General features: G+C 51.8%; 1 protein-coding gene across 2 annotated transcripts in view; it reads left to right on the forward strand.

Moving 5' to 3' along the window:
* The first annotated feature begins 2,723 nt into the window (after nt 1-2,723).
* The window catches only part of USP21 (ubiquitin specific peptidase 21), a 32,229-nt gene continuing 9,779 nt past the window's right edge, over nt 2,724-25,173 (forward strand). Inside the window, exons 1-8 of one of the 2 annotated variants that reach the window (XM_084823749.1) lie at nt 2,724-2,795; nt 9,557-9,652; nt 9,853-10,675; nt 16,018-16,077; nt 18,734-18,857; nt 20,149-20,260; nt 22,605-22,742; nt 24,395-24,459. In XM_084823749.1, coding sequence (XP_084679875.1) covers nt 9,878-10,675; nt 16,018-16,077; nt 18,734-18,857; nt 20,149-20,260; nt 22,605-22,742; nt 24,395-24,459 — 1,297 coding nt within the window. In that variant the 5' untranslated portion in view covers nt 2,724-2,795; nt 9,557-9,652; nt 9,853-9,877. The remainder of the gene's footprint in view (nt 2,796-9,556; nt 9,653-9,852; nt 10,676-16,017; nt 16,078-18,733; nt 18,858-20,148; nt 20,261-22,604; nt 22,743-24,394; nt 24,460-25,173) is intronic. The other variant, XM_084823748.1, reaches the window with a different exon arrangement.

The following is a 25,173-nucleotide window of genomic DNA, read 5'->3' on the forward strand; positions in this document are numbered from 1 at the left end:
AAGACTTTTTTGGTCTAAACATGCATAGAATTCCACCTTTAGGATATTTTGGAACAGAACCTCCCTGTTCAGAGGTAGTCTACCTCTGTGTGCCAAAGACTGGACTAGGTGGTCTGATCCAGCAGGGCTGTTCTGATGAGCTCATTTCTTTCCTTGGATGCAGCCACAGTTAAAAAGCCTTCCCCCTTTTCCACCAATTTCAGTGCAATTTCCTACCATAAATGAGCAGTTAGCAACAGGGCATTCTATTTTATTTTTATTTCCTTATTTCTACCCTGCCTTTTCAGGGCAAGCCTTCACGAGGCAGCTTAGAATAAAAAAGAACCCCCAAACAATTGAACGTATAATAAGAGCATCAGACAAAATCATATTTAGGGGGTAGTAATCAAATTGGCTCAAACCATGGCACGGTAACAAAGTCTTTAGGAACTGCTTAAAAGGCCACAAGAGAGGAGGCCAGGCAGCGTTCTTAGGGGGGAGGGAGTTCCCCAAGTGTGAGGCCACTACTGAAAAGTCCCTGTTCTTTGTGACCACCAACCTGATAGACTTTAGTGGGAGGCCTGAGAGCAGGGCTCAGGAAGGTTCTTGTGGGTGTATGCCAGCATTGGAGAACCTCTTCCAGTCTGAGGGGTGAATGCAGTTTTTGAGACGCTCTCAGTGGCCACATTCCAATGGTGGGCAGCCCAAAGGCAAAAAGGATGGGTCCCAAAATACAAAACATATCAACATATTGTCGCTTACAGCTCTTACTGCCAGCAGTGAAGCCTCAGGAGAGGCACGTCAGCCTTTTAGAATGGGGGAAGAAAACTGCACAAAAGCCTAGTCAGTTCCGAACAGAGCAGAGGATTGACCCAGCGAGTTCTGATTTGTAGCTCAGTCTCTTACCTGCTACACTGCACTGGCTTTCTAGAATGTTCCTCTCTAGGTCTGGATGGGACCCGGTCTAATTCTATGCAAGTTAATGTACTTTTCCTCCAGTGGCAGTCCTTGCTGTTAATATTTGTTTAGGCGTTAAGAGCAGATTTGGAAGTAGCTGCCAGCTAATGCGGAGGTGAGGGAACCTGTAGCCCTCCAGCTATTGTCCATGTATTTATTCAATTTATACCTTGACTTTCTATGAAAAAATGGCACTTAAGGCAGCGAGTGTTGGTCAGCTGTGCCTGATTATGGGCCGTGCGTGCTGGGGCTGATGGAAGTTGGTGTCCGGCAACATCTGGGGAGCGGTACATTCCCAGGCTGCGCTGCCTCAAGTGGTCCTGTGACCATCACCCTGTTCTCTTCCTGGTAAGCTGATATGAAGCAAGCAAGGAATACAGGGGAATGCAAACGCCAAGACAGCCGGCTTTCAGCAAGCTGATACAGGGGGTCAGTTTACCACCTGCAGAGGCCAATTTCGTCCTTGATGGAGGAAAGAAGTGGCCATGAAGCCCCATGCAGCAGTAGAAGGGAAGAGCCCCAAAGCGGCCACCCTCAGTCTGCATTATAGGCACCCATGAGGGACAGAGCATTGGAGCAGGCCCGGCAGCAAACCCTTCCTCAGCAGCGAAGTTCACAGGGTGACCCCGGGTGCCTTGCTTACCTCTGACTAACCTACCTCACAGGATCAGTGTGGTGAACCTGGGATAACTCCCCACAGAAGGCAGGTTTGGATACAGCTGTGAGTTACTTGTGAGTAAGACCCATTCAGTGGAGGCCGGTGGCTCTGATTTCGGCGGGGCTGTGCATCCATTCTGGGTTTCAGTCAGAACTGGCCAAAACTCTACAGGAGCTCTCCAAGGTGCTGAACCCTACCCCCAAAATAGGTGCGGCACTTTGGATAGCTTCAGACTTCTGGCTGAAAGCCAGAATGGATTCGCACAGCCCCATCAAAATTGGAGCCACCAGCCTCCGGTGGTCGGATTGAACAAAGTGGGACTAACATGTATTCATTTATATGCAGTATTTTTACTCTCCTTTTCAGTCCCTAAAGTCTCCTGGAGCGGCTTACAAAGATGAGCACTGACACAGTCCCTGTCTTCAGGCGTACAATCTAAAAGACACGATACAACGGGAAAAGGGAGTGGGAGGGAGGGACCGGGGGCAGCAAAACTCAGGCACCAGGGCCTTGTGGGTGTTCTGGCTGGCAGGGAAGGGCAAACGTGGCTCCCTGCAGCTGGCCCTCCTCCGGCTGCTGTATGGAGCCCGGTCCGATTTCCCCTTGCTGATGGTCTTTCTGGGAGGCAGCGGGTTCCGCCTCCCTGCGGCCTTTCGTTCTCTGGCCGATGGAGGAGTGAATACACCATACGACTGAGTTGCATACACTTGGGGATATAGGTAACCCATTTAAGTGAGAATTACTCTAGAGTAAGCATGCATAGGGTCGGGTTGCAGGGCAGCAATCCTATGCATATTCCCTTTCGAATAAGTCCCATCGAACGAAGCGTGGAGAAGAAGCTCTGCTAAGTTGCACACGTGCCCAGACAGGATCAGGCTGCAAACGAACCAGCCCCATTTTTTTTTTTATGCTACTGCGCCTTTAAATTCCCGGGGACGCTTTTCTGTTTCCATGGCGACGGAAGGGGAGCGCTACCTATGACGCTAAGAAAAGGGGGGGAAAGCGGAGGAAGGCTGAACTTGCGCACGCGCGAGCTCGTCGCCCGGCCGCCGGAGCGCGCGCGCTCCGGAAAGGGCGCCGGCGCGTGCGCGGTGAGGCGGCGTGAAGCCTCCTCCTCCGGGGAGCCCGCGGAGGGAGGGGGAGGAACAAAGATGGCGGCCGGTGCTGCAGGAGTTGTTGTTGCCATGGCGTCGCGCAGAAGGTGAGGCCCACACACCTGAACTCCTTTGCGGGACCGGGTGTGTTACGGCACCGGGGCGAGGGGCGGGTTGTTCCTTGGGGCTGGGGTGGGCAGCAGGGGACGCTTAGGAAGGCGGGGCTTCTAATGGAGCTGTAAAAGAAGCGCTGGAGGTTCATTTTTCTTTCTTTTTTTAGTGGTGGGCTGGCTATTGATGTATATTGGGGGGGGAGTATTAGAGGCCTATATAGGGAGCACTTGGTGCCCCTTGGGCTTCACAGGCAACCCCCAGACATCTCTATATGTGTGACACGAGGGGAGGGGGGCAAGGAAAAGGGACTCCTGCTTTACATTATTATGTAATCTCTATGCATAATAATATGTGGGTGAGTCTTAACTAGGGCGGGGGGAGATTCCCCTCCCCCGGTTCTTCCGTTTTGGGGGGTGGGGTGAGGGGTAGGTGGGCTTCTGATGGGACTCTCTTTTCGAAGGAAGGGGGCTCTAGTCGACAGATGAGGTTCGACGATACTGTGTAGGAGTTGGGGTGGGGTCTTGGCAACAGGAGACCTCCCCCCCATGAGGTATGTGGGTCTATAGCGTGGGAACTGGAAGTATGAGGAAGGCTCCTTTCTAGCTATATATCTATCATAGGCTTTAAAAATTACACATAAAGGTATGTGTGACCTATTAAGTATGAGATCTTCCACGACCTTAGAATCAGATGGATTTTTGAAGGAAAAGAGATCTGTGGTTTGACTGTAACTATACTGTTTAATAATATATTGTTAAATTTACAAATAGGCTTGTCATTTACTGACTTGGGGGCATTTTCAAAGAATTAGAGCAGGGCTGAGAATGTGTTGGCCCTCCAGATGTTTTGGCCTACAACTCCCATGATCCTTCACCATTGGCTATACTGGCTAGGGCTGATGGGAGTTGTAGGCCTAAATTATCTGGAGAGCCAGAAGTTGTCCTGGATAAGAGAAAGCAGAAGAAGTTAGAGGAACTAAGAATATGTGGATGTATTTGTATTTGCACAGTTTCTCCAAAGTTGCAGCGTTTCGCTTTTCTTGGTGCAGGATTTGACTTCCTTGGCACAGACTTTTGTCAGCATCCTAGAATTATTATTTATTTATATATCATTATCTACGTATGTGACACTTTACAAAGCACAAGTTTGACAAGGCCCTGTCCCAAGGGGCTTACAATCTAAAATAGATACAGGGAGACAGATGAAAGTGGGGAGGAATGGAGGCAGAGACATCACAGGCCTTGGCAACAAGGGAAGCGACAGAAGACCAAAGGTGGCTATGTAGGACTTGAGGGGAATAAAAGAAAAAAGAAATCTTACATACACAAGAATCCTAGCATTACCTTTATTGCTGGTCCTCCAATACCTTCATGTATAACTATCACTGGCACTCTTAACCCCACCTCCCGCCCCTTTATTCTATCGGCTCTTAATTACGGATAAAATGAAAAACAAGATATCTCTCTGGGATCTATTGCTACTGTGTCTATCCTATATTAAGCTTTATTTACATGCCAAATTGAACTGTGAGAGATGGAGCACCTGGTCAATTCTCTGAGAGTTCTCTTCCCCATTTGCTTTCAAGTCTGTCTTTGCCACTCATGAGGGCTAGAAACTTGCATTCTCTGAAAAAAGGAGAGATTCTTCAGGAAGCTGGATTCTGAGTGGGGTACCAGCTTCTAATGCGTGCCAGGGATCTGTGTGTCCTAGCCTGTTCTTCTGTGTGGCTGTTTAGGCCCCAGAGCCAAGGAGAAGGTAGATTGGACCTCTGAGTGATTTGTCTAGATTGGCAAGAGTTTCTGACTCGAAATAGTTTAATAGCAAGTAGAATTGATTTTTAAAAAAATATCTCTGCCATGGCTGGCTGTGTGTTAACCAATTATCTTCTTAGCCTTGGTGTTCCTCACCTGTAAAATGGGACAGTATGGATTGGTTGCCTTTGACTAGGTCTTTGTGCAACTCTACTTTATTTATTTATTTATTTATTTCATTTCTATACCACCCAATAGCCGAAGCTCTCTGGGCGGTTCACAAAAATTAAAACCAAACAACACACAATAAAACAATTTAAAATATATAGAACATTAAAACCACAATATAACAATACAACCACAATAAAACCTAGCAGCAGTGCAGGAGTTTAAAATACAGATTTAAAACAGCAAAGATAAAAATTTAGAAAGCTAAAATGCCTGGGAAAATAAAAAGGTCTTCACCTGGCGCCGGAAGGAATACAATGTAGGCGCCAGGCGAACCTCATTAGGGAGCTCATTCCAGAGCCGGGGTGCCACAGCAGAAAAAGCCCTCCTCCTAGTAGCCACCCGCCTCACTTCCTTTGGCAGGGGCTCACGGAGAAGGGCCGCTGATTATGATCTTAAGGTCCGGGCAGGCACATATGGGAGGAGGCGATCCTTCAGGTAACCTGGCCCCAAGCCATTAAGGGCTTTGAATGTTAACACCAGCACTTTGAATCGGGCCCGGAAATGGACTGGCAGCCAGTGCAGCTGGAAAAGTACTGGCGTAATATGAGCTCGCAGGCCAGTCCCTGTTAACAATCTTGCTGCCCTATTTTGGACCAGCTGAAGTTTCCGGACCGTTTTCAAAGGCAGCCCCACGTATAACGCATTGCAGTAATCCAGACGAGAAGTTATCAGAGCATGGATAACTGTAGCTAGGCTATCTCTGTCCAGATAAGGGCGTAGTTGGTATACCAGCCTAAGCTGATAAAAAGTGCTCCGTGCCACTGAGTTCACCTGTACCTCAAGTGACAGTTCTGGATCAAAGAGCACCCCCAAACTATGAACCTGATCCTTTAGGGGGAGTGCAACCCCCTCCAGAACAGGTTGAATATCACCTAGCTGGGCAGACGAACCACCCACTAACAGTACCTCCGTCTTGTCTGGATTGAGTTTCAGTTTATTAGCCCTCATCCAGTCCATTACCGTGCCCAGGCACTGGTTCAGAACAGCCACTGCCTCACCTGGTTTTGATGAGAAAGAGAGGTAGAGCTGGGTGTCATCCGCATATTGATGGCACCTCAGTCCACACCTCCGGATAACCTCCCCCAGCGGTTTCATGTAGATGTTAAACAGCATGGGGGATAAAATAGAGCCCTGTGGAACGCCATGGCACAATTGCCATGGCACAGAGCAATAATCCCCCAGCACCACCTTCTGGAATCGGCCATCCAAGTAGGAGCGGAACCACTGTAGTGCAGTGTCTCCAACTCCTAACCCAGACAACCTATCCAGAAGGATACCATGGTTGATGGTATCGAAAGCCGCTGAGAGGTCCAGGAGAATCAACAGGGTCGCACTCCCCCTGTCCCTCTCCTGGCAGAGGTCATCCCACAGGGCGACCAAGGCAGTTTCCGTTCCAAACCAGGCCTGAAGCCCGATTGAAATGGATCTAGATAATCCATTTCATTCAACAGTGCCTGGAGCTGTCCTACAACCACCCGCTCAAGCACTTTGCCCAGGAAGGGGATGTTGGCCACTGGCGTATAATTGTTAACATCCTCTGGGTCCAGGTTAGGCTTTTTCAGGAGTGGTCTAATTACTGCCTCTTTTAAAGCGGCAGGCACCACTCCCTCTCTCAAGGAGGAATTTACAACCTCCTGGACCCAGCCAGGCAACCCCTCCTTGTTTGATTTAATAAGCCATGAAGGGCAAGGGTCAAGCACACAAGTGGTCGATCGGACTTGGCCAAGCACCTTGTCCGCATCCTCAGGCCTCAGTAACTGAAACTCATCCAATAAAACTGGACCAGACGGTGCTCTGAACGCCTCTACCAATGGAACTGCATTAATGGTGGTGTCCAATTCATGACGAATCTGAGCGACTTTATCCTCAAAGTGCTGTGCAAACTTGTCACAGCGTGCTACCGAGGATTCCACCGTCTACTGCCTGCTTTGGGAGTTTTGCGTTTGAATCCCTAACCTATGTAACTCTGCTTTGTATTTGTGTATACAGTGCATGGCTCATGGATGCAGTAGGTAACTGACTTCACTGCCCTGCCCTCCCACAGCCTCCCAGTTTTGCACCTGACTCTTAGTGGGCCTCAGGGTTCTAGTAAAAAACATAATGGATCTCACTGCCAGTGCCCAGCATGCTTGGGTTTCTGTTCCAGCGTGGACAGCTCTTTGTATAAGAACCGACCTGCTAAATCAGACCAGTATTGTTGTTAATAGCTGCCGATAGACCAGTTCACTGTACATTTATCTAATTCAGGGGTGGGCAACGTGAGGCCCTCAAAATGTTGTTGGACTGCAACTCCCATCAGCCCTCACCATTGGCTCTGCTGGCTTTTGCAGATGAGAGTTGAGAACAGATGAAGAGCCCTGCCGAATCAGACCAAAGGCCTCCCTAGCCCTGTGTTCTGTACATATAGTGGCCAACCAGGTGCTGCAGTGGGAAGCCTACAAGCAGGACATGAGTGCAACAGCACCCTTCCACTTATGTTCCCCAGCAACTGGTCTGCACAGCATGCTGCCTCCGATATTGGAGGTAGCATGTAGCCATCAGGACTAGTAGCCATTGGTAGCCTTCTCCTCCATGAATTTGTCTACTCCCCCATTAAAGCCATCTGAGTTGGTGGCCATCGCTACACCTTGTGGTAGTAAATTCCACAGTTTAACTAGCTGCAACATTTGGGAGCCACAAGTGGCGCAACCCTGGCCTGATTCTTCCTTACAATTATGCTGTGAGATCAGATCAAATGCCTATCTCACCCGCCACCCTGCTTTCTGCAGTGGCCAGCCAGAGGCTCGGGGAAGCCCACAGGCAGGGGCATGAAGAAGCAGACCCCCCCTCCCCCGCAGCAATAAGTATTCAGACTGATGCACTTACTGCCGTTGAACATAGTTCTATTTACTTGTCATGGCTAAAGGTTATTGATAGACCTCTGATCCTCCACAAATTTGCCCAAACCCCTTTTATAGCCCTTGCTACATCTTGTGGCAGAGAATTTCCTAAATGGTTGTAACTCCTGTGGATGTTGTGTGATGTTTGTGTGTTCACCAGCCACTATTACAGGGTAACTTTTTTTAATTCATGGAGGATAGATCTGCTGACAGTTATTGGCCATGATGTCTAAAAATGGAACCTCTGTGTGGCAAGGCAGTGTATCTGTGGTTGTTGGATGCTCTGGGCAAACAGGGACTGATCTCTTCATGGTCTTCTGCTTTGAAGAGACATCCATTGCTGGAACTAGAGTGTTGGAGAAGATAGGCTTTTCGGTTGAGCCCAGCATGGAAATTCTTGCATTCTTCATGTCTGCATAATCTCTATGTGGTTCCCATAGTTCTGTTCAGCAGGCCTTCAGAATTTGACTTTCACAGTTTGTGGAAAATAGATGTTTTTGACTATATCACTTGGAAGGACCTTCTTGAGCTTCAACTTCCTCTGCTTGGGTATCTCGGCAGCCCTTCTGACAAGAAGGAAACAGATTTTTAAAAAAACTGAACAAGTTTCTAGTCCACATGATTGAATGTATTCATGAGACCAGATGTTGGCCATCACGTTATATTATTAATCTCTGTGCCGCTTTAAATATAAAATATCCCCAGAGCATTTTGCAACCACAAAACCTAAAAACATAATACTGAGACATAAATAAACTAAATCAGTGCTTCTCCAATTGAGGGTTGGGACCCACCAGTGGGTCTCAACTAACCTTCAGATGGGTCTCAGTGCTACAGACCACACAGTGCTTCTTTGCTTGACTGCCCTGAGACAGGTGTGGCAGCGGGAGTTGGTTAAGAGAAAGGCTAATAGATTTATTATTAATAGGGGCTAAGGGTGCAATCCTCCATCCCTTCTGCAGTGGCCCATTGCGTTTCTATGCCAGTTGCAGAGAAGGGACACAGTCCAGTCCGCTCACTCGCCTGAATGAAAAGTCTCACCACTAGGCGAGTACTTAGATGCAAGACATAAGAACATGAGAAGAGCCCTGCTGGATCAGACCAAGGGTCCATCTAGTCCAACATTCTGTTCACACAGTGGCCAGCCAGGTACTCACGGGAAACCCACAAGCAGGACTTGAGTGTAACAGCACCCTCCCACCCATGTTCTCCAGCAACTGGATTGTCTTTGGTACTGGTAGCATATATCCATCAGGACTAGTAGCCATAACTAGGCAGCTATAAGGCACTGTGTATGCTGATGATGCTGTGCAAATGCTAATGAAATATATAGGAAATCTGTCAGAGCCTGGAGCTGGAGCAGAACCAGCCTTGGTGCAATTTGTTGCGGGTGATGGGTGCGGTGTACAGGAGTAAACGCAGTCAGCTAGCAACTTCTGCTTGTCATCATTCCTGTATAGTCCTGTGCCATTCTCGCAGTCGTGTCCTGTTCCACAGTGTCAAGCCCCCGCCACATGAGAAGTACTCACCCACCAAGTCCCCTTGGCTTGTAGTTTTTAAGGTTTAAAAAATCTGTACATGTCTAGATCTGCTCCCTTGGACTGATGAGGAACATAAAACTTGATTTTTAGGAATAAAGCTGAGTTTCTCAGGAACCCAGAGTCTGGACTGTACCCTGCATAGCATTTACGGACTACACACAGCTCTGTGAATAAGGAATTAAACTAAGATGCAGTCTTAGTTTCCCCTGAGAAACAGTGAAGCAGCAGGAAAGTACCTCCTGTTCCATTGGCACAAAACCACGTGCTTTCTCTGGGAATCCGGATAAGGGGAACGTCTCTGAATGAAAGCAGGAGTCCTTTACAGGTCCGACTTTGTGTTTTTGTTTTGCAGAGCAATAGCTGAGGGGGCCCCTCGTGTGGTCAGCCACCTCTGTGAGGTGTGAGCCAGGGGCTGGCCGGGGGGCAAGAGTCTCTCGGCTTGTGAGAGGTACGTACTGACCTGTGATGGGGTGAGCCTTGCGCAGCTTCACCAATTTGCTGGATTCTGTTAAATGCCAGCCATTCAAGGACTAGAAACTTGCACGCCTCTCTTAAATTGGAATTGCACAAGAGGCTGTGTGCTGGGCACTCTGAGCTAGCGTCTTCAACCTGTGTGACGGTCTCCCTCTCTTCTGCCTTTATCCTCAGGGCTTTCTTTTCCCTTCTCTCCACAATGCCCCAAGCTTCTGAGCACCGCATGAGCCGGGCGAGAGAGCAGGCGGTCATCACCTCTCAGCCGAAAGCCACCAACAGGCTCCCAAACGGACATCGGCCCCCGAGCCAAGAGCACCGCGGCTGCTCCTCTTCCGCCTCGTCCTCCGCTGCCTCCAATGGACTCTCCGCTGCTTCCAAACTCCGGCCTTTACCTCCCAGGCCAAGCCCTCTCGATGACAGGGGCAAGAAGCTGGACCTGGACCGAGGCAGGGCCTCAAAGCGTGCCGACACGCGAGCCTCGGCCTCCCGCCGGGGCCCCGTCAAGGCGGACCACGCGCTCAAAGTGCCCTGCTGTTCCCCAGCCATCACCATCTCCGGCAGCACCTCCTTCACCATGCCAGCTGGGGTCCTCCTCGGTGGGCCGGACTCGGAGCGCCGGAGGGGCAACCTACTCCGCTCCAAGTCGATCAGTATCGGCGACTTGAGCCAGAGTGGCAGCCGTGGAGAGGAGCAGCTGAGCGCGGTGCTGAACCGGCTGGCCCTCCAGGACCGCAGCCCCTTGTGCAGCCACAAGCTGGGCCTGGGCGCCCTGGTCCTCAAGAGGAGCTCTTCCCTCCGGAGAGTCAATGTGACCACCGGGCTGGATGGGAGGCCATCCCCCACGGTGCTGTCCGTCCGCACGGAGGGCTGCCTGAGGACTCGTGCCATGGATCTGCAGGCCACGGAATATGCATGCTCCCAAGACATCCCGGGATCAACAAGCCCGCCCCAGAGCAAGGCCCCTGTTCCAAGCAGGCTGGAAGAGAAGGCGACTGCTGTAAGGGGCTGACGAGGCGGGCCTTAATGACCCAAGATGCCTCTTGGGGCAGAAGGGCAGAATGCTAACTGGGTGGAGGGCCCCCCAAATTGCTTCCGCACCAGGACCCTCCATGGTCCAGATGCCATCAGTGTACATGGCCACACCCACTGATGTCATCTCCCTGCCCGTTCTGCCTTTCTCCGTGCTGGGAGAGGCACGGGGTTTTAGGCCCCTCTGAGCACAGAGAAAGGGGCTAGGCTGGTGTTGGGAGGCGTAGCTGCATGGGTTCGCACAGTGCGTGCTGTCCCATGGGTGTGGTGTGCGCTCTGCTGGTGCTGGGAAGAGTAGTTGTTCTTCCCAGTGCGGCTGAGTCCCTGCTGCCCACATCACCGCTGTTATCGCCAATCTGAGATCGGAGATAACAGCAGGGATTCCTTCACGGGCAGGGCTTGGAGGCCAAGCCCTGCACCCTGGGGGAATGTGTGGAGGCTCTGTGGCCAGATGCAGAAGCTCTGCCAATTGGAGGTTCTGTATCTCTGTCTCAGGAAGGGAGGACTTCAGGGTTTATGATATTATGCATGGTGTACAGAAGAAATCATTTTCTCTCTTAACACTAGAATTCAGGTTTTACCCAGAGAAAAAATTGCCAGTAGATTCGGGACAGACCTCCTGAAAAGCCCTAATATTTCTTCACACAATCTATCATCGATGGGGTGTGGCTAATCCAGTGCACCTTGGAGGGCTGGATTTGGCCTGTGGGCTTAAGGTTCACTGCCCCTGCTTTAAAGGGAGATCAGACACTTTCACGGAGGACTTTGTCTATCGGCTGTTAGCCATGAAGGCTAAATGGCACCTCCATGTTCAGAGTCAATATGCTCCTGATTACCAAATCTTGGGATCAGACAAAAGGAGGGGGCTGTCTATGGCAGGGATGGGCCACTTGTGACTCTCCAGAAGTTTTTGCCCACAACTCTCATCATCCCTCACCATTGGCAATATTGGCTAGGGCTGATGGGAGTTGTAGGGCAAAACTCCCAGAGGTCTTCCTCTCTGGGAGGATGCTTCCCTTCCAGCGTGTCTCCTCTGGGGCCAGTCCTGGCCTGCTTGTTGCCTGAAGCAGAGTTGCTTTGCCAGCCTTCTGTTGGACCCCCTGCTCCTTGCCATCAGGGGTGCACAACCTTTTCAGCTCCAAGGGTCACGTGTGATGCTGGCTTGGGGGTTCGGAGCCGCAGGCACGCGCAGGCACTCATACCCGCAGCCGCTCAAAGACACACAGGCCCGTCCCAGCGATCTCGATCCTGATTGCTCTTTCTTGCTGCTAGTAGGGGTGGGCAAAGAAAGATCTGTATGAGGATCTCTGGGAAACAGAGCGGAGAGTGCAGGCGATGGGGAAATTGGCAGGGAGAGGGGATTTGGTGGCTGTGGGGGTGGGGCCAGGGCACCCATGGGGCCCCACATGTGACCCCACATGTGACCCCACATGTGACCCCACATGTGACCCCACATGTGACCCCACATGTGACCCCACATGTGACCCCCAGGTCATGGGTTGCACACCCCTGATGCAGATGACTTCAGGTGGTGGCTCTAGGGCAGCTCAGCTCTAGGCATGGCACAAGGGGAGGCCATGGGCCATTTCAACATGCACTTCCTGTTCCTCATTCCGTGTGGCTGTTTGGGTGGCGGCCACCGCCAGGCAAACAGGACATTGCCCTGTTGAGTGGCTAGTGCATCTTCCCATCTGGGTCGTAGATCCAAATGGGGATGGGCATCGAGGGCTGCATTTCTCCAGCCTTAGCTCAATGTACAAAGGACATCCCTGGCATCATCGTGGAGCTGCTTCTCACTGTGCTGCCTGGCTTGCTGGTGTTTGGTGTGTGTTTTTAACTTTTATATATAAAAAAACTTGTTTAACACACATGTGCAAAAACCTGCCACAACTGCTTGTTTCTGCTTGCCCCCTGGGAAGCCCCTCTCTGATCTTCCATATCAATTCTCTGCAGTGCTGGCGGGTGGCTGGGGTGGATCAGGTTCCTCAAGGCAGCAGTGGTGCTCTGGCCTGCCTTGGGGCTGATGGGCACCACGCACCAGCTGCACCGTGGCTGCTGCCGGAAAGCACTGCGGCCCTTCGTGCCGTTCTGCTGGCCAGTCCCCGTGCTATCGCTCACTCGCACGCTCGCTGCCTCTCTCTCCAATGGTGGGTTCTTCTACATGGTGTCACCCGTGGGCGCCTCTCTTTGCACCCGCCAGACTCCCTGTCCCTCCTGATTTTTATGTCATTTCTAAAGATTTCTTTGTTTTGCATCTTTTTTTTAACTGGGCCACTGGCATGCTGCAAAGCAAAGTGCTGCCCGCCAGCACCATCTTTCTTTGGGCTCACAAGATTGATTTTCTGCCCTGGATCTTCAACCCCACCCTTGCCTTATACTTACTTTCTTGGAAAAGTTACTTTTCTTTCGGTCTTACCAGTTTCCTTCTGGGAAATGAGTGTTTAGTGAGTGGCCATGGCCCCCCCCCTTCCCATGGCAGCCATTTTAGGAATGGGCAAGCCCCCCGTGGCAGCCATTTTTTGAGAGTGCCCGAGACACCCTCAAAATTCCAAATGGTCCCACTGACCCAACAGGTTTGGGGACCTGTGTTACGGTTGCACGGTGGAGCCTAATGGAGGTGATTTGCCACCAGAAGCAGCCCCAGCGCGATCGCGTTTCCAAGCCTCCACTGGCTGTATGGTTGAACCGGCCGCTTTCGGAGCCATCAGACAGCTGCTTGAGACACCGCATGAGTTCCTCTGATGCTTGGAAGCACAGGGCAGATTGGGGGAGGTGGCGGCGGGAAGGAGAGGAGACATTTTTGGAGGTAGCCTAACCAAAATGACATTGTTTCCATAGAAACAAATGCACGGAGCAACATACGTAGATAGCAGATGTCTTCCCCAAATCCGTTCTTCCACGAGTACAGGGACTGTGGTTTTTTTGGCGGGGGGTGACTAACTCTCATATGTGCCAGGTTTTCTCTCCATCCTGTTCCCCACCCAGCCAGCCTTTACTTAGTGTTAGCCTGTCTTTGGGCCCTTGCTGTCAGGGGGTGCCCTGACTCTGGTTCCCTGCGCACCCCTCACTGCTTCCCAAGCGGCACTGTCATTTCAGGTGCTGGTGTGCCTGGTGCCTGCCAAAGGTGTAACCATTAATTAATTCCCTCAGGAAGGGGAAATTTCTGATCCAAGCTTAGGCATGGTCATGTCACAGTTCAGCTTGCCCTGCTTGGCGTGGCTTGTAGGCATGGCTAGCAGTGTGGGGAGGGAGGAATGCTCCCACTGGCCCCCAGCGAAGTCATGCTGCAGTTGCTGCCCACAGCTGCGTGGTGGGCAGCAACCGGGAGCGTCAGGGGGCTTTTCCTGGCCCTTCCCTGCTTCAGGGGTGCCGTAGGTCTCCTGGGGAGATGGTAGCCCTGGCCGCCCTCTGCTCTGTGTTTGTTTTGGTTTATTTTTGTTTTTGTTCTTTCTGGCTCCATGGTTCCACAAACAGCCACTGCTCCCCAAGGTAGCTTTCCCTGCTAATTAATCCCACCGAGATGAGCCTCCAGAAGAGCCAAGAATAGCCAGGGGGAATTGGATCAGCTAATGAGCTGATGGCTTATAGAGGCAGAGGGGAGGGCCTGGCCGTCCTTTTCCATTTGGCGCTGCGCGTGGTGGAGTGCGCACCTTGTCTCTACTGCTCTCTCGGTGCGGACGGGGAGCCATGCCAGGGCTTCCAGGGGCCACCCTTGTGGAGTTGCCCCAGAAGCTGCAACGCACCTTAGCCACCAAGCGCGAGCTCCGTGGCCGAGCGGTGGACATCTCCGAGTCGGCGGTGCACACGGCCGTGATGGGGCTGCTGCTTGTGACCAGCGAGGTAGCTGGCCAGATTGCCATTTGGGCTCCGCCGCCCGCTGGAGGGCCCCTGCCGCTTGCTGGGTGGGGGCGTGGGGGCGTGGACAGGACTTCGGGCCGCCTGGGACGAGGCGCCGTTCAGATGCCCCTGGTATGGGCACTGAGGAGGCTGCTTCGATTTCATGGTAGATTACAGCATGATGGGTGATCAGAGTGAGGCGGCTGCCTCAGGCAGGCAGCGGACGTTGGCGGAGGCAGCAGCCGCCCTCCTCCCAGCCACTCCTCCTGAATTCCCTCACTTCTTTCCCAGTGTTGGGGGGCAACGTTCTGTGTGTCCCGTGGCCTGCCCTGTACCTCCTGAGCTAACCTGAGGCTCTTTGGTGCAGTGGAGAACATCGCCCCATTGCGAGTGATGAAGTGGGATGCAACTGCCAGGCCAGTCAACTTCTGGGGTGCCATCTTGTCCTTGCTTCTGGCAGCAAGCTGTCTTGTGCTAGCCCTGACCAGTGCTCTCCAATATTTTCAGACCCTGTGGTCTGAAAATATTGGAGATATTTTCCCCCGTGGAAAACTTTTAACCCTGACCAGCAGTGAGGGGCCCACTTTTAATGTTTTGTGATTGTCCATGTCCCTTATCGTCTGCATATCTGCTTCTTTCTGGCATGCCTAGCTGCAAAGGGGGACTGTGGAGCTCCTTTTTTACCTGTGCAAAGGAGAGAGCTTTTCTCAGAGCAGCTGGGCTTGTGAGATAAGCGGCAGGAGCTAAACTTCCCTTTTCTGAGCAGCAGCTTCTTTTGTGGCCAGGCTTCTCTGAGCTCCTCCTCCTCTTCCTTCCCACCAGTTGAAGGCCAAGTGGATGCAGAGGTGGGGAGCCAGACATTGCTGAGCTCTAGTTCCCAGCATCCCTGTCCATTGGCTGGGGCTGATGGGAGTTTGAGCCCACATACAACCGGAGAGGACTGCAGGTTGCCTGCTCCAGGGGTAAAGGAAGGACTGGGATTTAAACTATCCCGGGGGTGAAATAAGTTTGGGAGGTGTGGCTTCTCTTTTCTGAACATGGGCTGTTGGCTGAGAAAATATAATACCTATAATATTACAATATAATCAGTACCTACTGCAAACCTTGAGGCTTTTACCGCAATAAACACTCAAAGCTTTCAGTAGATGCTGAGATGGCTGGGTGGAGAGCTGGAACTCTTCCATGGTCAGAACAGAGATGTATTTATTTCAGAATGTCTGAATGCCAGCTGTGGCAGAAATGGCATCAGAACGACCACTAGGCTGTCAAGCCATCCCTGCTGGTGGGGCAGAAACTCCAGCAGTGTGGTAAAGATAACTACACGGCGTGTGGGTTGGGCTGTTCTGTGTGTGTACTTAAATGTGAGCATATCTGTCCTCATGTGGAGACACAAGACAGGCGAAAGCTATTATTCAAGCTGTCACAACAAGCAAATCATCCCTTCCTCCTCCTCCTCATTTTTGTTTCCTCCAGACACATCACACCCTCCTGCTGGGCTCCGGGCACATCGGGCTCCGCAACCTTGGCAACACGGTAAGAAGCCGGCAACGCGCACTTCTCTCCCTGCCTCAGGTAGAGAGACCTTTTGCCTGCGAGGCCATTTCCACAAAGGTTTCCTAAGAGCACTGGCAGCGTGCTGTTTTTGTCTTGTTTTCAAAAGACGGCTCAAAGTAGACGGCGTTGGGAAGCCACCTTTGCAGGAGGGTGTTGTGTTTTGTAGCTGTCTCAGCTCCCAGAAAGAGCAGCAGAAACTGTGTCTCTTTAGAGCAACCTCTGGGGCTCTGGGGGCCAATTCCCACCCACCCCAGTCCTGGATCCCACCAGGGGCTGTGCACCTGCACTGCCAAACCTGCTGCTGAATGTCAGTGGCAGTCCAGCAAAAAAGGGCTGGGTTTTCCCCGCCTTTCCTGCTGCCATGCTCCCAAATCGTGGCAGCAAACCCTAGCTTGTTTATGTTAAGGCGGGCAGGTTGTGTTCCTCCAAACGTTTTGGCTGTCAACTCCCATCATCCCTTGCCATTGGCTCAGTGGGCTTGGGCTGATGGGAGCTGTAGCCCAAGGCACCAGGAGAGCCACAAGTTTCCTGCCCCTGTGTTAAAGCAAGGGAAGATCGGCCCCTTTCGGCTGCTGCACCACTGGATTTCTGCGGCAAGCGCAGCAGCGGCAGGGGGTGCCATAAGGAAGGCCGGGGGGGCTGCATGTGGTCCGCGGGGCATGCTTTGCTCACCCCTGCCTCAGAGTGCCGGAAGTTCTCGAGTGCCCTCGGGCACCAGGGCAGGCGGGGCTGTGTGTGTGTCCTGCCCTTGTGCTACGCCAAGCGCAGGAAACCAGTGCCGACTCCAGTATCCTCCCAAAGATCCAGCTTGCACTGGCCGCCCCACTGTGTTAGCGTCTTACGCTGGCCACTGTTGACCCAGGCCTGGCCACCCGTTGGCTTACGGCGCTGCAGTGTGGGCATGTGCCAGGTGGCATACAGAAATGCAGTGCCAGGCATGCTGGATATGAGGAAGAGAGAGGGTGTGTCGAGCAGAGGCGTGGGGCGGTCAGCACCCCTGGCCGCCTTTGGGGGAAACGGGCTTAATGACCTTGGTTCCGCCCCCAGCAAAACACAAGGCCTTGTGTGTCGACTGAGTCAACATGGCCTATTCTCAGCTCTCAGTCCTCAGGATATGTGACGCGGTCTGGAGGACAAGGCTGTCAATGGCTACTAGTCACGATGGCTGTATATTACCTTCAGGATCAGAGGCCTCTCAGCACCAACTGCTGGGGGACATGAGCAGGAGGGTGGTACTGCATGCATGTCCCTGGGCAGCTGGTTGGCCACTGTGGGAACAGAATGCTGGACTAGATGGACCCTTGGCCTGATCCTGCAGGGCTGCTCTTCAGTCCTTACAATTCACAAAGCAGCCTGTTGTTCATTTCTCCCCTGCTAGCCATGAAAGCTTCTGCCGCATTCAGTCTGCTAGTGTTTAAGCGGCTGTGAGGCTCCCTTTCTTCCCCTCTGTTTTGTTTTGGGATGGAACAGGCTGACATGGTGACCCACCTGGAACGTTCTCCTTGTGAGATGTGGAAAGCTGACGCCAATTGAATCCCAGCCATGTGCGCTCCATGGCTGAACAAGAAACCCAGATTCTCTTCTCTTGTTCTCCAATGGATGAGCCTGTCATGCTGTGGGGGGGGGGGGGATGCTGGGAGGTGTACTCCAACATATTTGGCGGGCAGCAGGCGTTGGGGAAGGCTGCTGGAGAGTGTGCCTATTATTCTTTGAGCAATGTGCCAGATGGAGATGTGCCCACCAGCATCCTGCTCTTCAGGAGAACCATTGGAACGATGGTCTCACCTCCCTTTCTCCCTGCTATATGGGCAACATGCAGACCCGGCCATTTTTTGCAGCTCCCTGCCCCCGTTGTCCCCTGCTGAATTTCTTGCAGCGGCAGAAAGTGAAGCAGTGATTTTACAAGGAAACAAGGCCACCAGGGGAGCGCAATTCTGCTTGCAAATGAGGTGCCCACTCCCTGCTCATCTCGTTCCTGTGCAGAATTGATGCATTTTTTGCCCTGGATGCTGCAGCAGCAAATTTGGCAGCCGTTTTGGTAGCAGGAGCGTTTTCAGCGGGGCTGGGGTTTGGCCCCCACTGGGTTCCGGGTGGTGGGAATGCACCTGCCTTGATCCATGAAGATGCCCACCTGTGTGCTCGGGCGTCATCCCAAGGTGGCAGGATTTCGGCAGCGGTAGTGCACTGCCAGCTCTTCTCCCTGCCCCCGCAACACTTGATTCCAGGCTGAGTTTTTGTGGGGCAAAGGAAAGGAGAGCAATTTGTGAATGTTTAGCACCCGTGGGACATGCTACCCTAATTACTGGGTCAATCCTGGCATCATTTGGTCACAGTTTCTGAGCAACCATGCTGTGTGTCCTTTCTCCTTCCTACGTTGGCAGCGCAGTTCTGCCCCGTACCAGGAGGAGAAAAGTGTAGAGCAAGGCGTTTTAGCTGGGGGAGCTGGCTGGGAATTCGTGCCTGCATTTGGAGCTGTGGGTGGGGTACGTCGGGTTCCCGGGCAGCCTTCCCTTCCCTTCCAGCGCTGGCCCTGATCCAGTCCAGCTTGGCTTCAGCAAGATGGCTCCCTCCTGAGCCATGGGACTCATGCCAGCCACCGTGACACCCCATTCTGTCTCCTTTCCCCCCCTGCCAGTGTTTCATGAACGCCGTGCTGCAGTGTCTGAGCAGCACCAAACCCCTGCGGGACTACTGCCTCCGTCGGGAATTCCGGCAGGAGCAACCCAGTACGCTGCGGACCCAACAGGAGCTGACTGAAGGTGAAGGAGGTGATGAGGGCGGGCCTTTCCCGGGTGTTCCTTTTTTTTTTTTCTGTAGATAGAGGCGGTTATATAACCAGATTGCTGTCTGGACTCACTTCAGCCAACAGGAGCCTTGCAATGAGTCAGGGATCTAAATTGGTCTCTGGAAGGCCTTAATCCAAGCCCAGTTGACCACGATTATATAAATCGCTTGGCCTCGGATGACAAAGGGTTACATTATTAGAGCAGCCAGTCCTGCGCTGTCCTGTCCCTCTCTCACCTGTGAGAGGTGTTCATTGTCTGCATTCTCCGGCCTTAAGCACAGAAATTATTTATCATGCTTGTAAAGCGCCTTGAATTTTGCCAAGTGAACTGCCCAGGGCCTTAGCAGGCAGTTTTGTGTGGGGGGAGAGGACCGTTCAGGTCACACTTGGGGCAGAGGGACTGGTATCAGCTGTGCATGCAAAACTCTGCAAACATAACATGAGTAGTGTAAATGCTTGGACCGGTTTTGTAATAATGGGGCATGTCAAATGTGTGTTGATCGTCCCTGGGCCTTTGTACTCATTGGCCGAAAGAATAAAAGGTGGGAGCTCTTGGACTTGTATATAATACTACAAGCACCATTCCCCCCGCCCCCACCCTGTTATATCTGTGTAAGAAAGAAAAAAAAGCAAGCTGCACTGATATTCTTTTGTCTTTTTGAGAACTGAAAATTCAGGCGTTGGTTCTGGTTAGGAATATACAGATTTTGTAAAATCCATTCTATCTGTGTTTCTTGGATTGTCAGGTGCCTTTCATTCTATCGTCTGCTTGTTGACAGAATCAGATTTTTTCCCATTTCCCAAACTTACGCAAATTCACAGTCGCGCAACTTTGCAAATCGCCCCAATGTGCAAATACTCCCAAAATGCGCATTTTCATGCTTTAGGCAATGGGGGAAATTTTTCTAAGTATTTTTCTATGGCTAAATTTGCATAAAATTCCAGAAAGTAAAAAAAAAAAAACAGTCCGTGGAATCTGTGCGACTGGGGAAAAGCCGGAGTGCTGTGGAATCCGTGGGTTGGATTTGTAGAAACCCGAATTCATTCGATTCTGTTGTGGATTTCTGCGACATCCCTAGTTCTGGTATATCCCTGGGGCAGCCTGCCCCAACCTGGTACTCTCCAGATGAGTTGGACTACAACTCCCAGCATCCCTCAGCCATCACTGCCAGAGGCCTCAGCACCCCTGCAAATGCCCGTAAAACAAGACTAACTGGAGGTGTCTTTGTGCTTCCCCCCCTGTTTTGGGACTCTTCATCCTCCAGCCTTTGCAGATGTCATCGCCACATTATGGCACCCCGATTCCACGGAGGCCGCCAACCCCAGCCGCTTCAAAGCCGTCTTTCAGAAATACGTGCCATCCTTTACGGGATACAGGTGAGAGAAGCTGGGATTCCCCTGTCCTCCTAGCCTTCCTTATCCTTGCCTCACTTCCTGGCACCCTGCTTGTCCATTCATGCACAAAGTACCTTTGGCCAAATTCCCCCCTAAGCCAAATCAAAGCCTGGGTTCAAAACAAAGCACGAACAAAGCACGAACTCTCTGAGTTCGGGTGTGTATTTGAAATGTGGGTGTCCGTGGTACAAAGGTCAAGTGGAGCATCCATTGTGTTAGATTGTAAGCTCCTTGGGAGCAGGGACCTGCCTAGGATGCTTCTGTAACCCTAAAGTGCCATGCATGCTCATGTCTTAGTATAAATGCTAAATATTAATAATAAGGCTGTAGGTCTAGAGTGATGTGGGGAATGTCTAAAGAATGGACGGCAGACATGAGGAACGTTGTGCATTGTAGGGGATGTTATACCCCACCTCTCCATCTTATGATCTACAAGGCAACTTACTTCAATTTAAAAAACAAACACAAATATGTAAAATACAATAAAATGACATCATCAGGAAGGCAACAGCAACAGAAAAGTACAGTGAAGCCATAGAGTGGCTTTCCCCAACCTGGTGCCCTCCGGATGGGTTGGACTGTGCCTCCCATCATTCCCAGCCATCCTTCCCCAACCTGGTGCCCTCTGGATGTATTGGACTGCACCTCCCATCATTCCCAGCATGGCTGGGAATGATGGGAGGTGCAGTCCAACACATCCAGAGGGCACCAGGTCGGGGAAGCTTGCCACAGGACCATGAATTCTTTGCAGTCCCTCGCACCCTCTGAAATAACCATGCCTTAATCTGTGTCAGGATTCCCTTTTTGCCCTGCTGAGAACTCCAAGAGCCAAATCATCACTCAGACCAGAGGCTGCATTTCCAAGACTTTAATTCCATTTACCCTAACGAGGCATACAGATGCAAATTTCTAGAGACTCATAGACTACAAAAGAAACCGCCTTCAGGGAGTTCAAAGGGAAACTACGAAAGTTGATCTCCTTTGGGAAAAAGGCAGCAAGCTCTCTTAATTTAAGGGGTGGGAGGGGGAGATCTCCCCCTCTCCTGTGACACTTCTGGCGCAGCTGTTGACGCCAATCGGGCAGAGCGCCAAAGTTCAGCCCCTGCGACTTCCCGCTTGTGCCTGCGTCTTGCGTCTAAAAGTTCAGGTTGTTCTTCCCTCGCCTCCCCCTGTTCGCTGTCACTCCCAGGGATGTGGGGGGGGGGGGTTTCTCCGTGCAGCTGTGCCTCTGAAGCCTAGGAAAGTTCCTCCCCCACATGTTGCAGCTCTTCCTCAGAATCTGAGCTACTCTGACACTCTATATGCTTAGAGGCAACCCTGACAATCTGCCATCGAAACTCCACTAATGACAGTGCTAGCTACGTCGCCCTTGGGAGATGTGAGCTCCACATTATAGGGGCCACCACTAAAAAGGCCCTGACCTTGATGTGGGCCCAGCCCTTTAAACTCTGCAGAAGGGGAGGCCCGGAGGCTCGTACGGCAGGAGGTGGTCCTTACATCGGCTAGATCGTTCAGGGCCTCGTGAAAGGTCAAAGCCGGCCCTTTTGAGTTGGACCCAGAAGCCCACTGGGAGTCTGCAGTGTTGACACAAAATCAGAGTGGATTTGTTCCATGTGGCACGTTCCACTTCCTACCATGTTCTGAGCCAGTACTGTTCTCCAACGCTCATTTGAAGGCAGCCCCAGGTAGAGCACATTGCAGTAGTCTGGTCTGGATGTTGCAAGGCACGAGGGACAGCAGGCAAAACGGTAAAGGAGCCTTCCCCATCCTGGGGCCCTCCAGGTGCGTTGGCCTACAACTCCCACAATCCGCAGCCAGCATGGCCAGGAGCTGTAGGCCAATGTACCTGCAGGGCCCCAGGATGGAGAAGACTGCAATACCGCCAGTTAGGGCTGCACACTCCAAGAGTGCCACCTGCGGACTGTGGCTGAAATCTTATGCCGCTTGATCCACCTGACGTTCTATTCTCAATCGAGCCTGCTTAAAGCTTGCACTGTGCCTGCAGTTTATGATGTTCATGTCATCTTGCTGTGACGGCTGTAGGTTCCTGAATTAGACATTGATGGGAGCATTCAGCTTGGTTCGGTAATATCTTTATAAAAGCCAACACATCCTTCGTTGTTTTTTTCCTCCCCTGCTGTGAAGGCTAGAAATTGGCTCTTAAAACTCTGCGGCATGTCAGAAACTGCACCGTGTGTTCTACAGCCACGAACGTTGATCGGCCCCTCTGGGTTAAAGCAATACGGTTGGGATGGGTGGTTCTTTTTGCCTCTTAACGTCTTGAGAATGTAAGGCAGTCGATGCGTTTTCTCTTCTTCCTTTCTAGCCAGCAGGACGCTCAGGAGTTCTTGAAGTTTCTCATGGACCGGTTGCATGTGGAGATCAATCGGAAAGGGCGCAAGACTCCCAGCATCCTCTCCGACGCCAAGCGGCCCTCGGTGCTGGAGGACTCCGATGCCTTGAGGTGAGCACAGCCCGTGTGGACAGAAGCCTTCGCATCTGGGCAGAAGAAGCAGCTTTATACCATTTCACACCATTGGTCCATCTAGGAACATAAGCAGAGCCCTGTTGAGCCACAGCAAAAGCGTATCTCGTCCAGCATTCTGTCCACAAAATGGTCAACCAGCTGGCAACGGAGGCTGTTGGCTCCGATGTCAGTGGGGCGGTGAAGCCACTCCGGGTTTCAGTCAGAACTCTAAAGGAGCTCTCCACAGTGTGAAGCAGAACTCCTTTAGAGTTCTGACTGAAACCCAGAGAGGTTTCCATCGCAGCCAACAGCCTCCACTGCCAGCCGCCTATGGGGAACCCGTAAGTAGGACACGAGTGCAGTACCAGCCTTCTGCATGTGCATCTCAGCCAATGGTACATGGATGCCTCCAGTCGAGCCCCGGCACCTGAAATCCTTTTAAACTGTCAAGAGCAGGGATCGGACCTGTGGCTTCTGCCCGCTGAGCAGGTCCCCTGCCCCTGAGCTGTGGTTCCTCCCGGAAACGTTCAAGCAGCTTCTACAGAATCAGGTTGCTAGTCCATATGGCCCAGTATTCTGCTTCTTCGCCTGGCAGCGGTTCTCTGGGGTCCCTGATGTTTTCCAGCCCTGCTCTCTGCAGGGTCCTTTTAACTGGAGATGCTGGATCTGGAATAGCAGGATGCAAAGCACGGGCCTTGTCAGTGCGCTATGGCCCCTCCCCCAACGCCGCCTCCAAATGGAGAGAAGCTGGGCTTGTATTTCCGAGATGCTCGTCTTCCTGGGCCACCAGCCCAGTGCGATGCAGGGGGCTTTTGAGCTTCCTGAGCCAATGGTGTGGCGAACTCTTGGGCCTTGCCTCCCAGCGTAGCTAAACTGGTACAGCATTCAGAACGTATCTGAGTAGTTAAATGCTGGAGGCTGGGTTTCTAGTCCTCACTGTGGGCATTGTGACGGCTTCTTGGCTTGAGGACAAGTTTGCATCTCCATTTCTCAACTCTGAGCTTGGATGCAGGAGTTGCCTCACTCACAGAACATTTGTGTGCTGGGGAGCTGCTAGACATTGTCTCGTCTGTGGTTGCTGGCTAATAAGATCTAGCATTCGCGCAGCACTCGGGTGTTCAAAGCACTTCACAGACATTCTGTGGCTAGTCATAACAAGAACCCTGTAAGGTAGACTAGTATGGTCATCCCCTGCACTGCAGATTGGGGGTGGGGTGGGGAGGCTGAGCCTAAGAGTGGCTTGCCAAAACCATCTAGCAAGGATGTCGCTGCGGTGAGATTCAAACCAGGGGCTTTCTGGTTCCCAGCTCAGTCTCTTAGCTGCCATGCCAGTGCTCATCTGCAAGCTGTCTCTGGGCCTGGCTGCCACTGAGTGCTCAACATGCTCATCGGTCCCCTTTCCTTCTCTCCCTTAATTTGAACTTCTGAGGGCAGGGGCCTGTTTGGCCTTGATTATTCCGCAAAGCAGCACGTACAGTGATGGTGCCGAAAACCAAGTCCATTTTGCAGTCAGATGTCGCCGCCTCTTCCTCCTCCTCCTGCCGCCTCCTGCTCTCTGCCCCAGTGGCTGGCCACCACCTTGCCCTCTCTGCCCAGCCTGGCGCCTCCTAAAGTTCTCTTCTTGGGTTCCTTTTCTTTTCTTTCCCCAGTGATGACGAACAAGCCAATCAGATGTGGAAGCGCTATCTGGAAAGAGAAGACAGCAAGATAGTAGGTGAGCAGCCCTTCCTTCCGGCGAGACCCGCTGTTTGACCCGGGGCACCAGGAATGCCTAAAGGTGTCGTGGCAAACAGCACACCCCTGGATTCCGCGTAGCTTTCTTTCTTGGCGCGTCCAGTCTTGAGACTGCCTTCAGCTCGCAAGAGCTATAAAAGTAAATAACTGCAGCTGTCAGATTTTAAATTGCATTTCAAGGCTTTTTAACTGATGGATCACTTGAATTCATATTGCCCAAACCTTAACATAGGTAACTACTTTGGGGCGAGTTTGAAGGAAGTGCGAAGTAACTTGCGGTTCAAATAAACAAAAGCTACTACCTGCTAGGGTGCAAAGTCTTAAAAGAAATATTCAGCTCCTTAATACATTTTGTAAAAATCCATGAAATGCACTATAAAATCTCTGCTACACATTGGCCTGGTTCAGACAGTCACCTAAATCATGGTTTAGTCCACCCACTCCCCCTCCTCTCTCCTTCACTGCACACAGGAGAAGGAGAGTGAAAGCTTCCATTTTCACTTAGGAACAAACTGTGGCTCTGTGATACGTTCAAACTCTGGCAACTGTGGTTTGTTCTAACCAAAGTTAGCTTAAATAAGCCATGGTCTGAAATCACGACTTGATCCTGGTTTGTTAAGTAACTTCAGTTAGAACAGACCAGAGTTCCCCGAGTTCAGGTTATAGCAGCATGCACAAGTCCCAGATGCAGAAG

This window comes from Heloderma suspectum, chromosome 17 (genome assembly GCF_057233095.1).
Source record: "Heloderma suspectum isolate Gila_16-S chromosome 17, 16-S_ref, whole genome shotgun sequence".
In the NCBI taxonomy this organism is placed as follows: Eukaryota; Metazoa; Chordata; class Lepidosauria; order Squamata; family Helodermatidae; genus Heloderma; species Heloderma suspectum.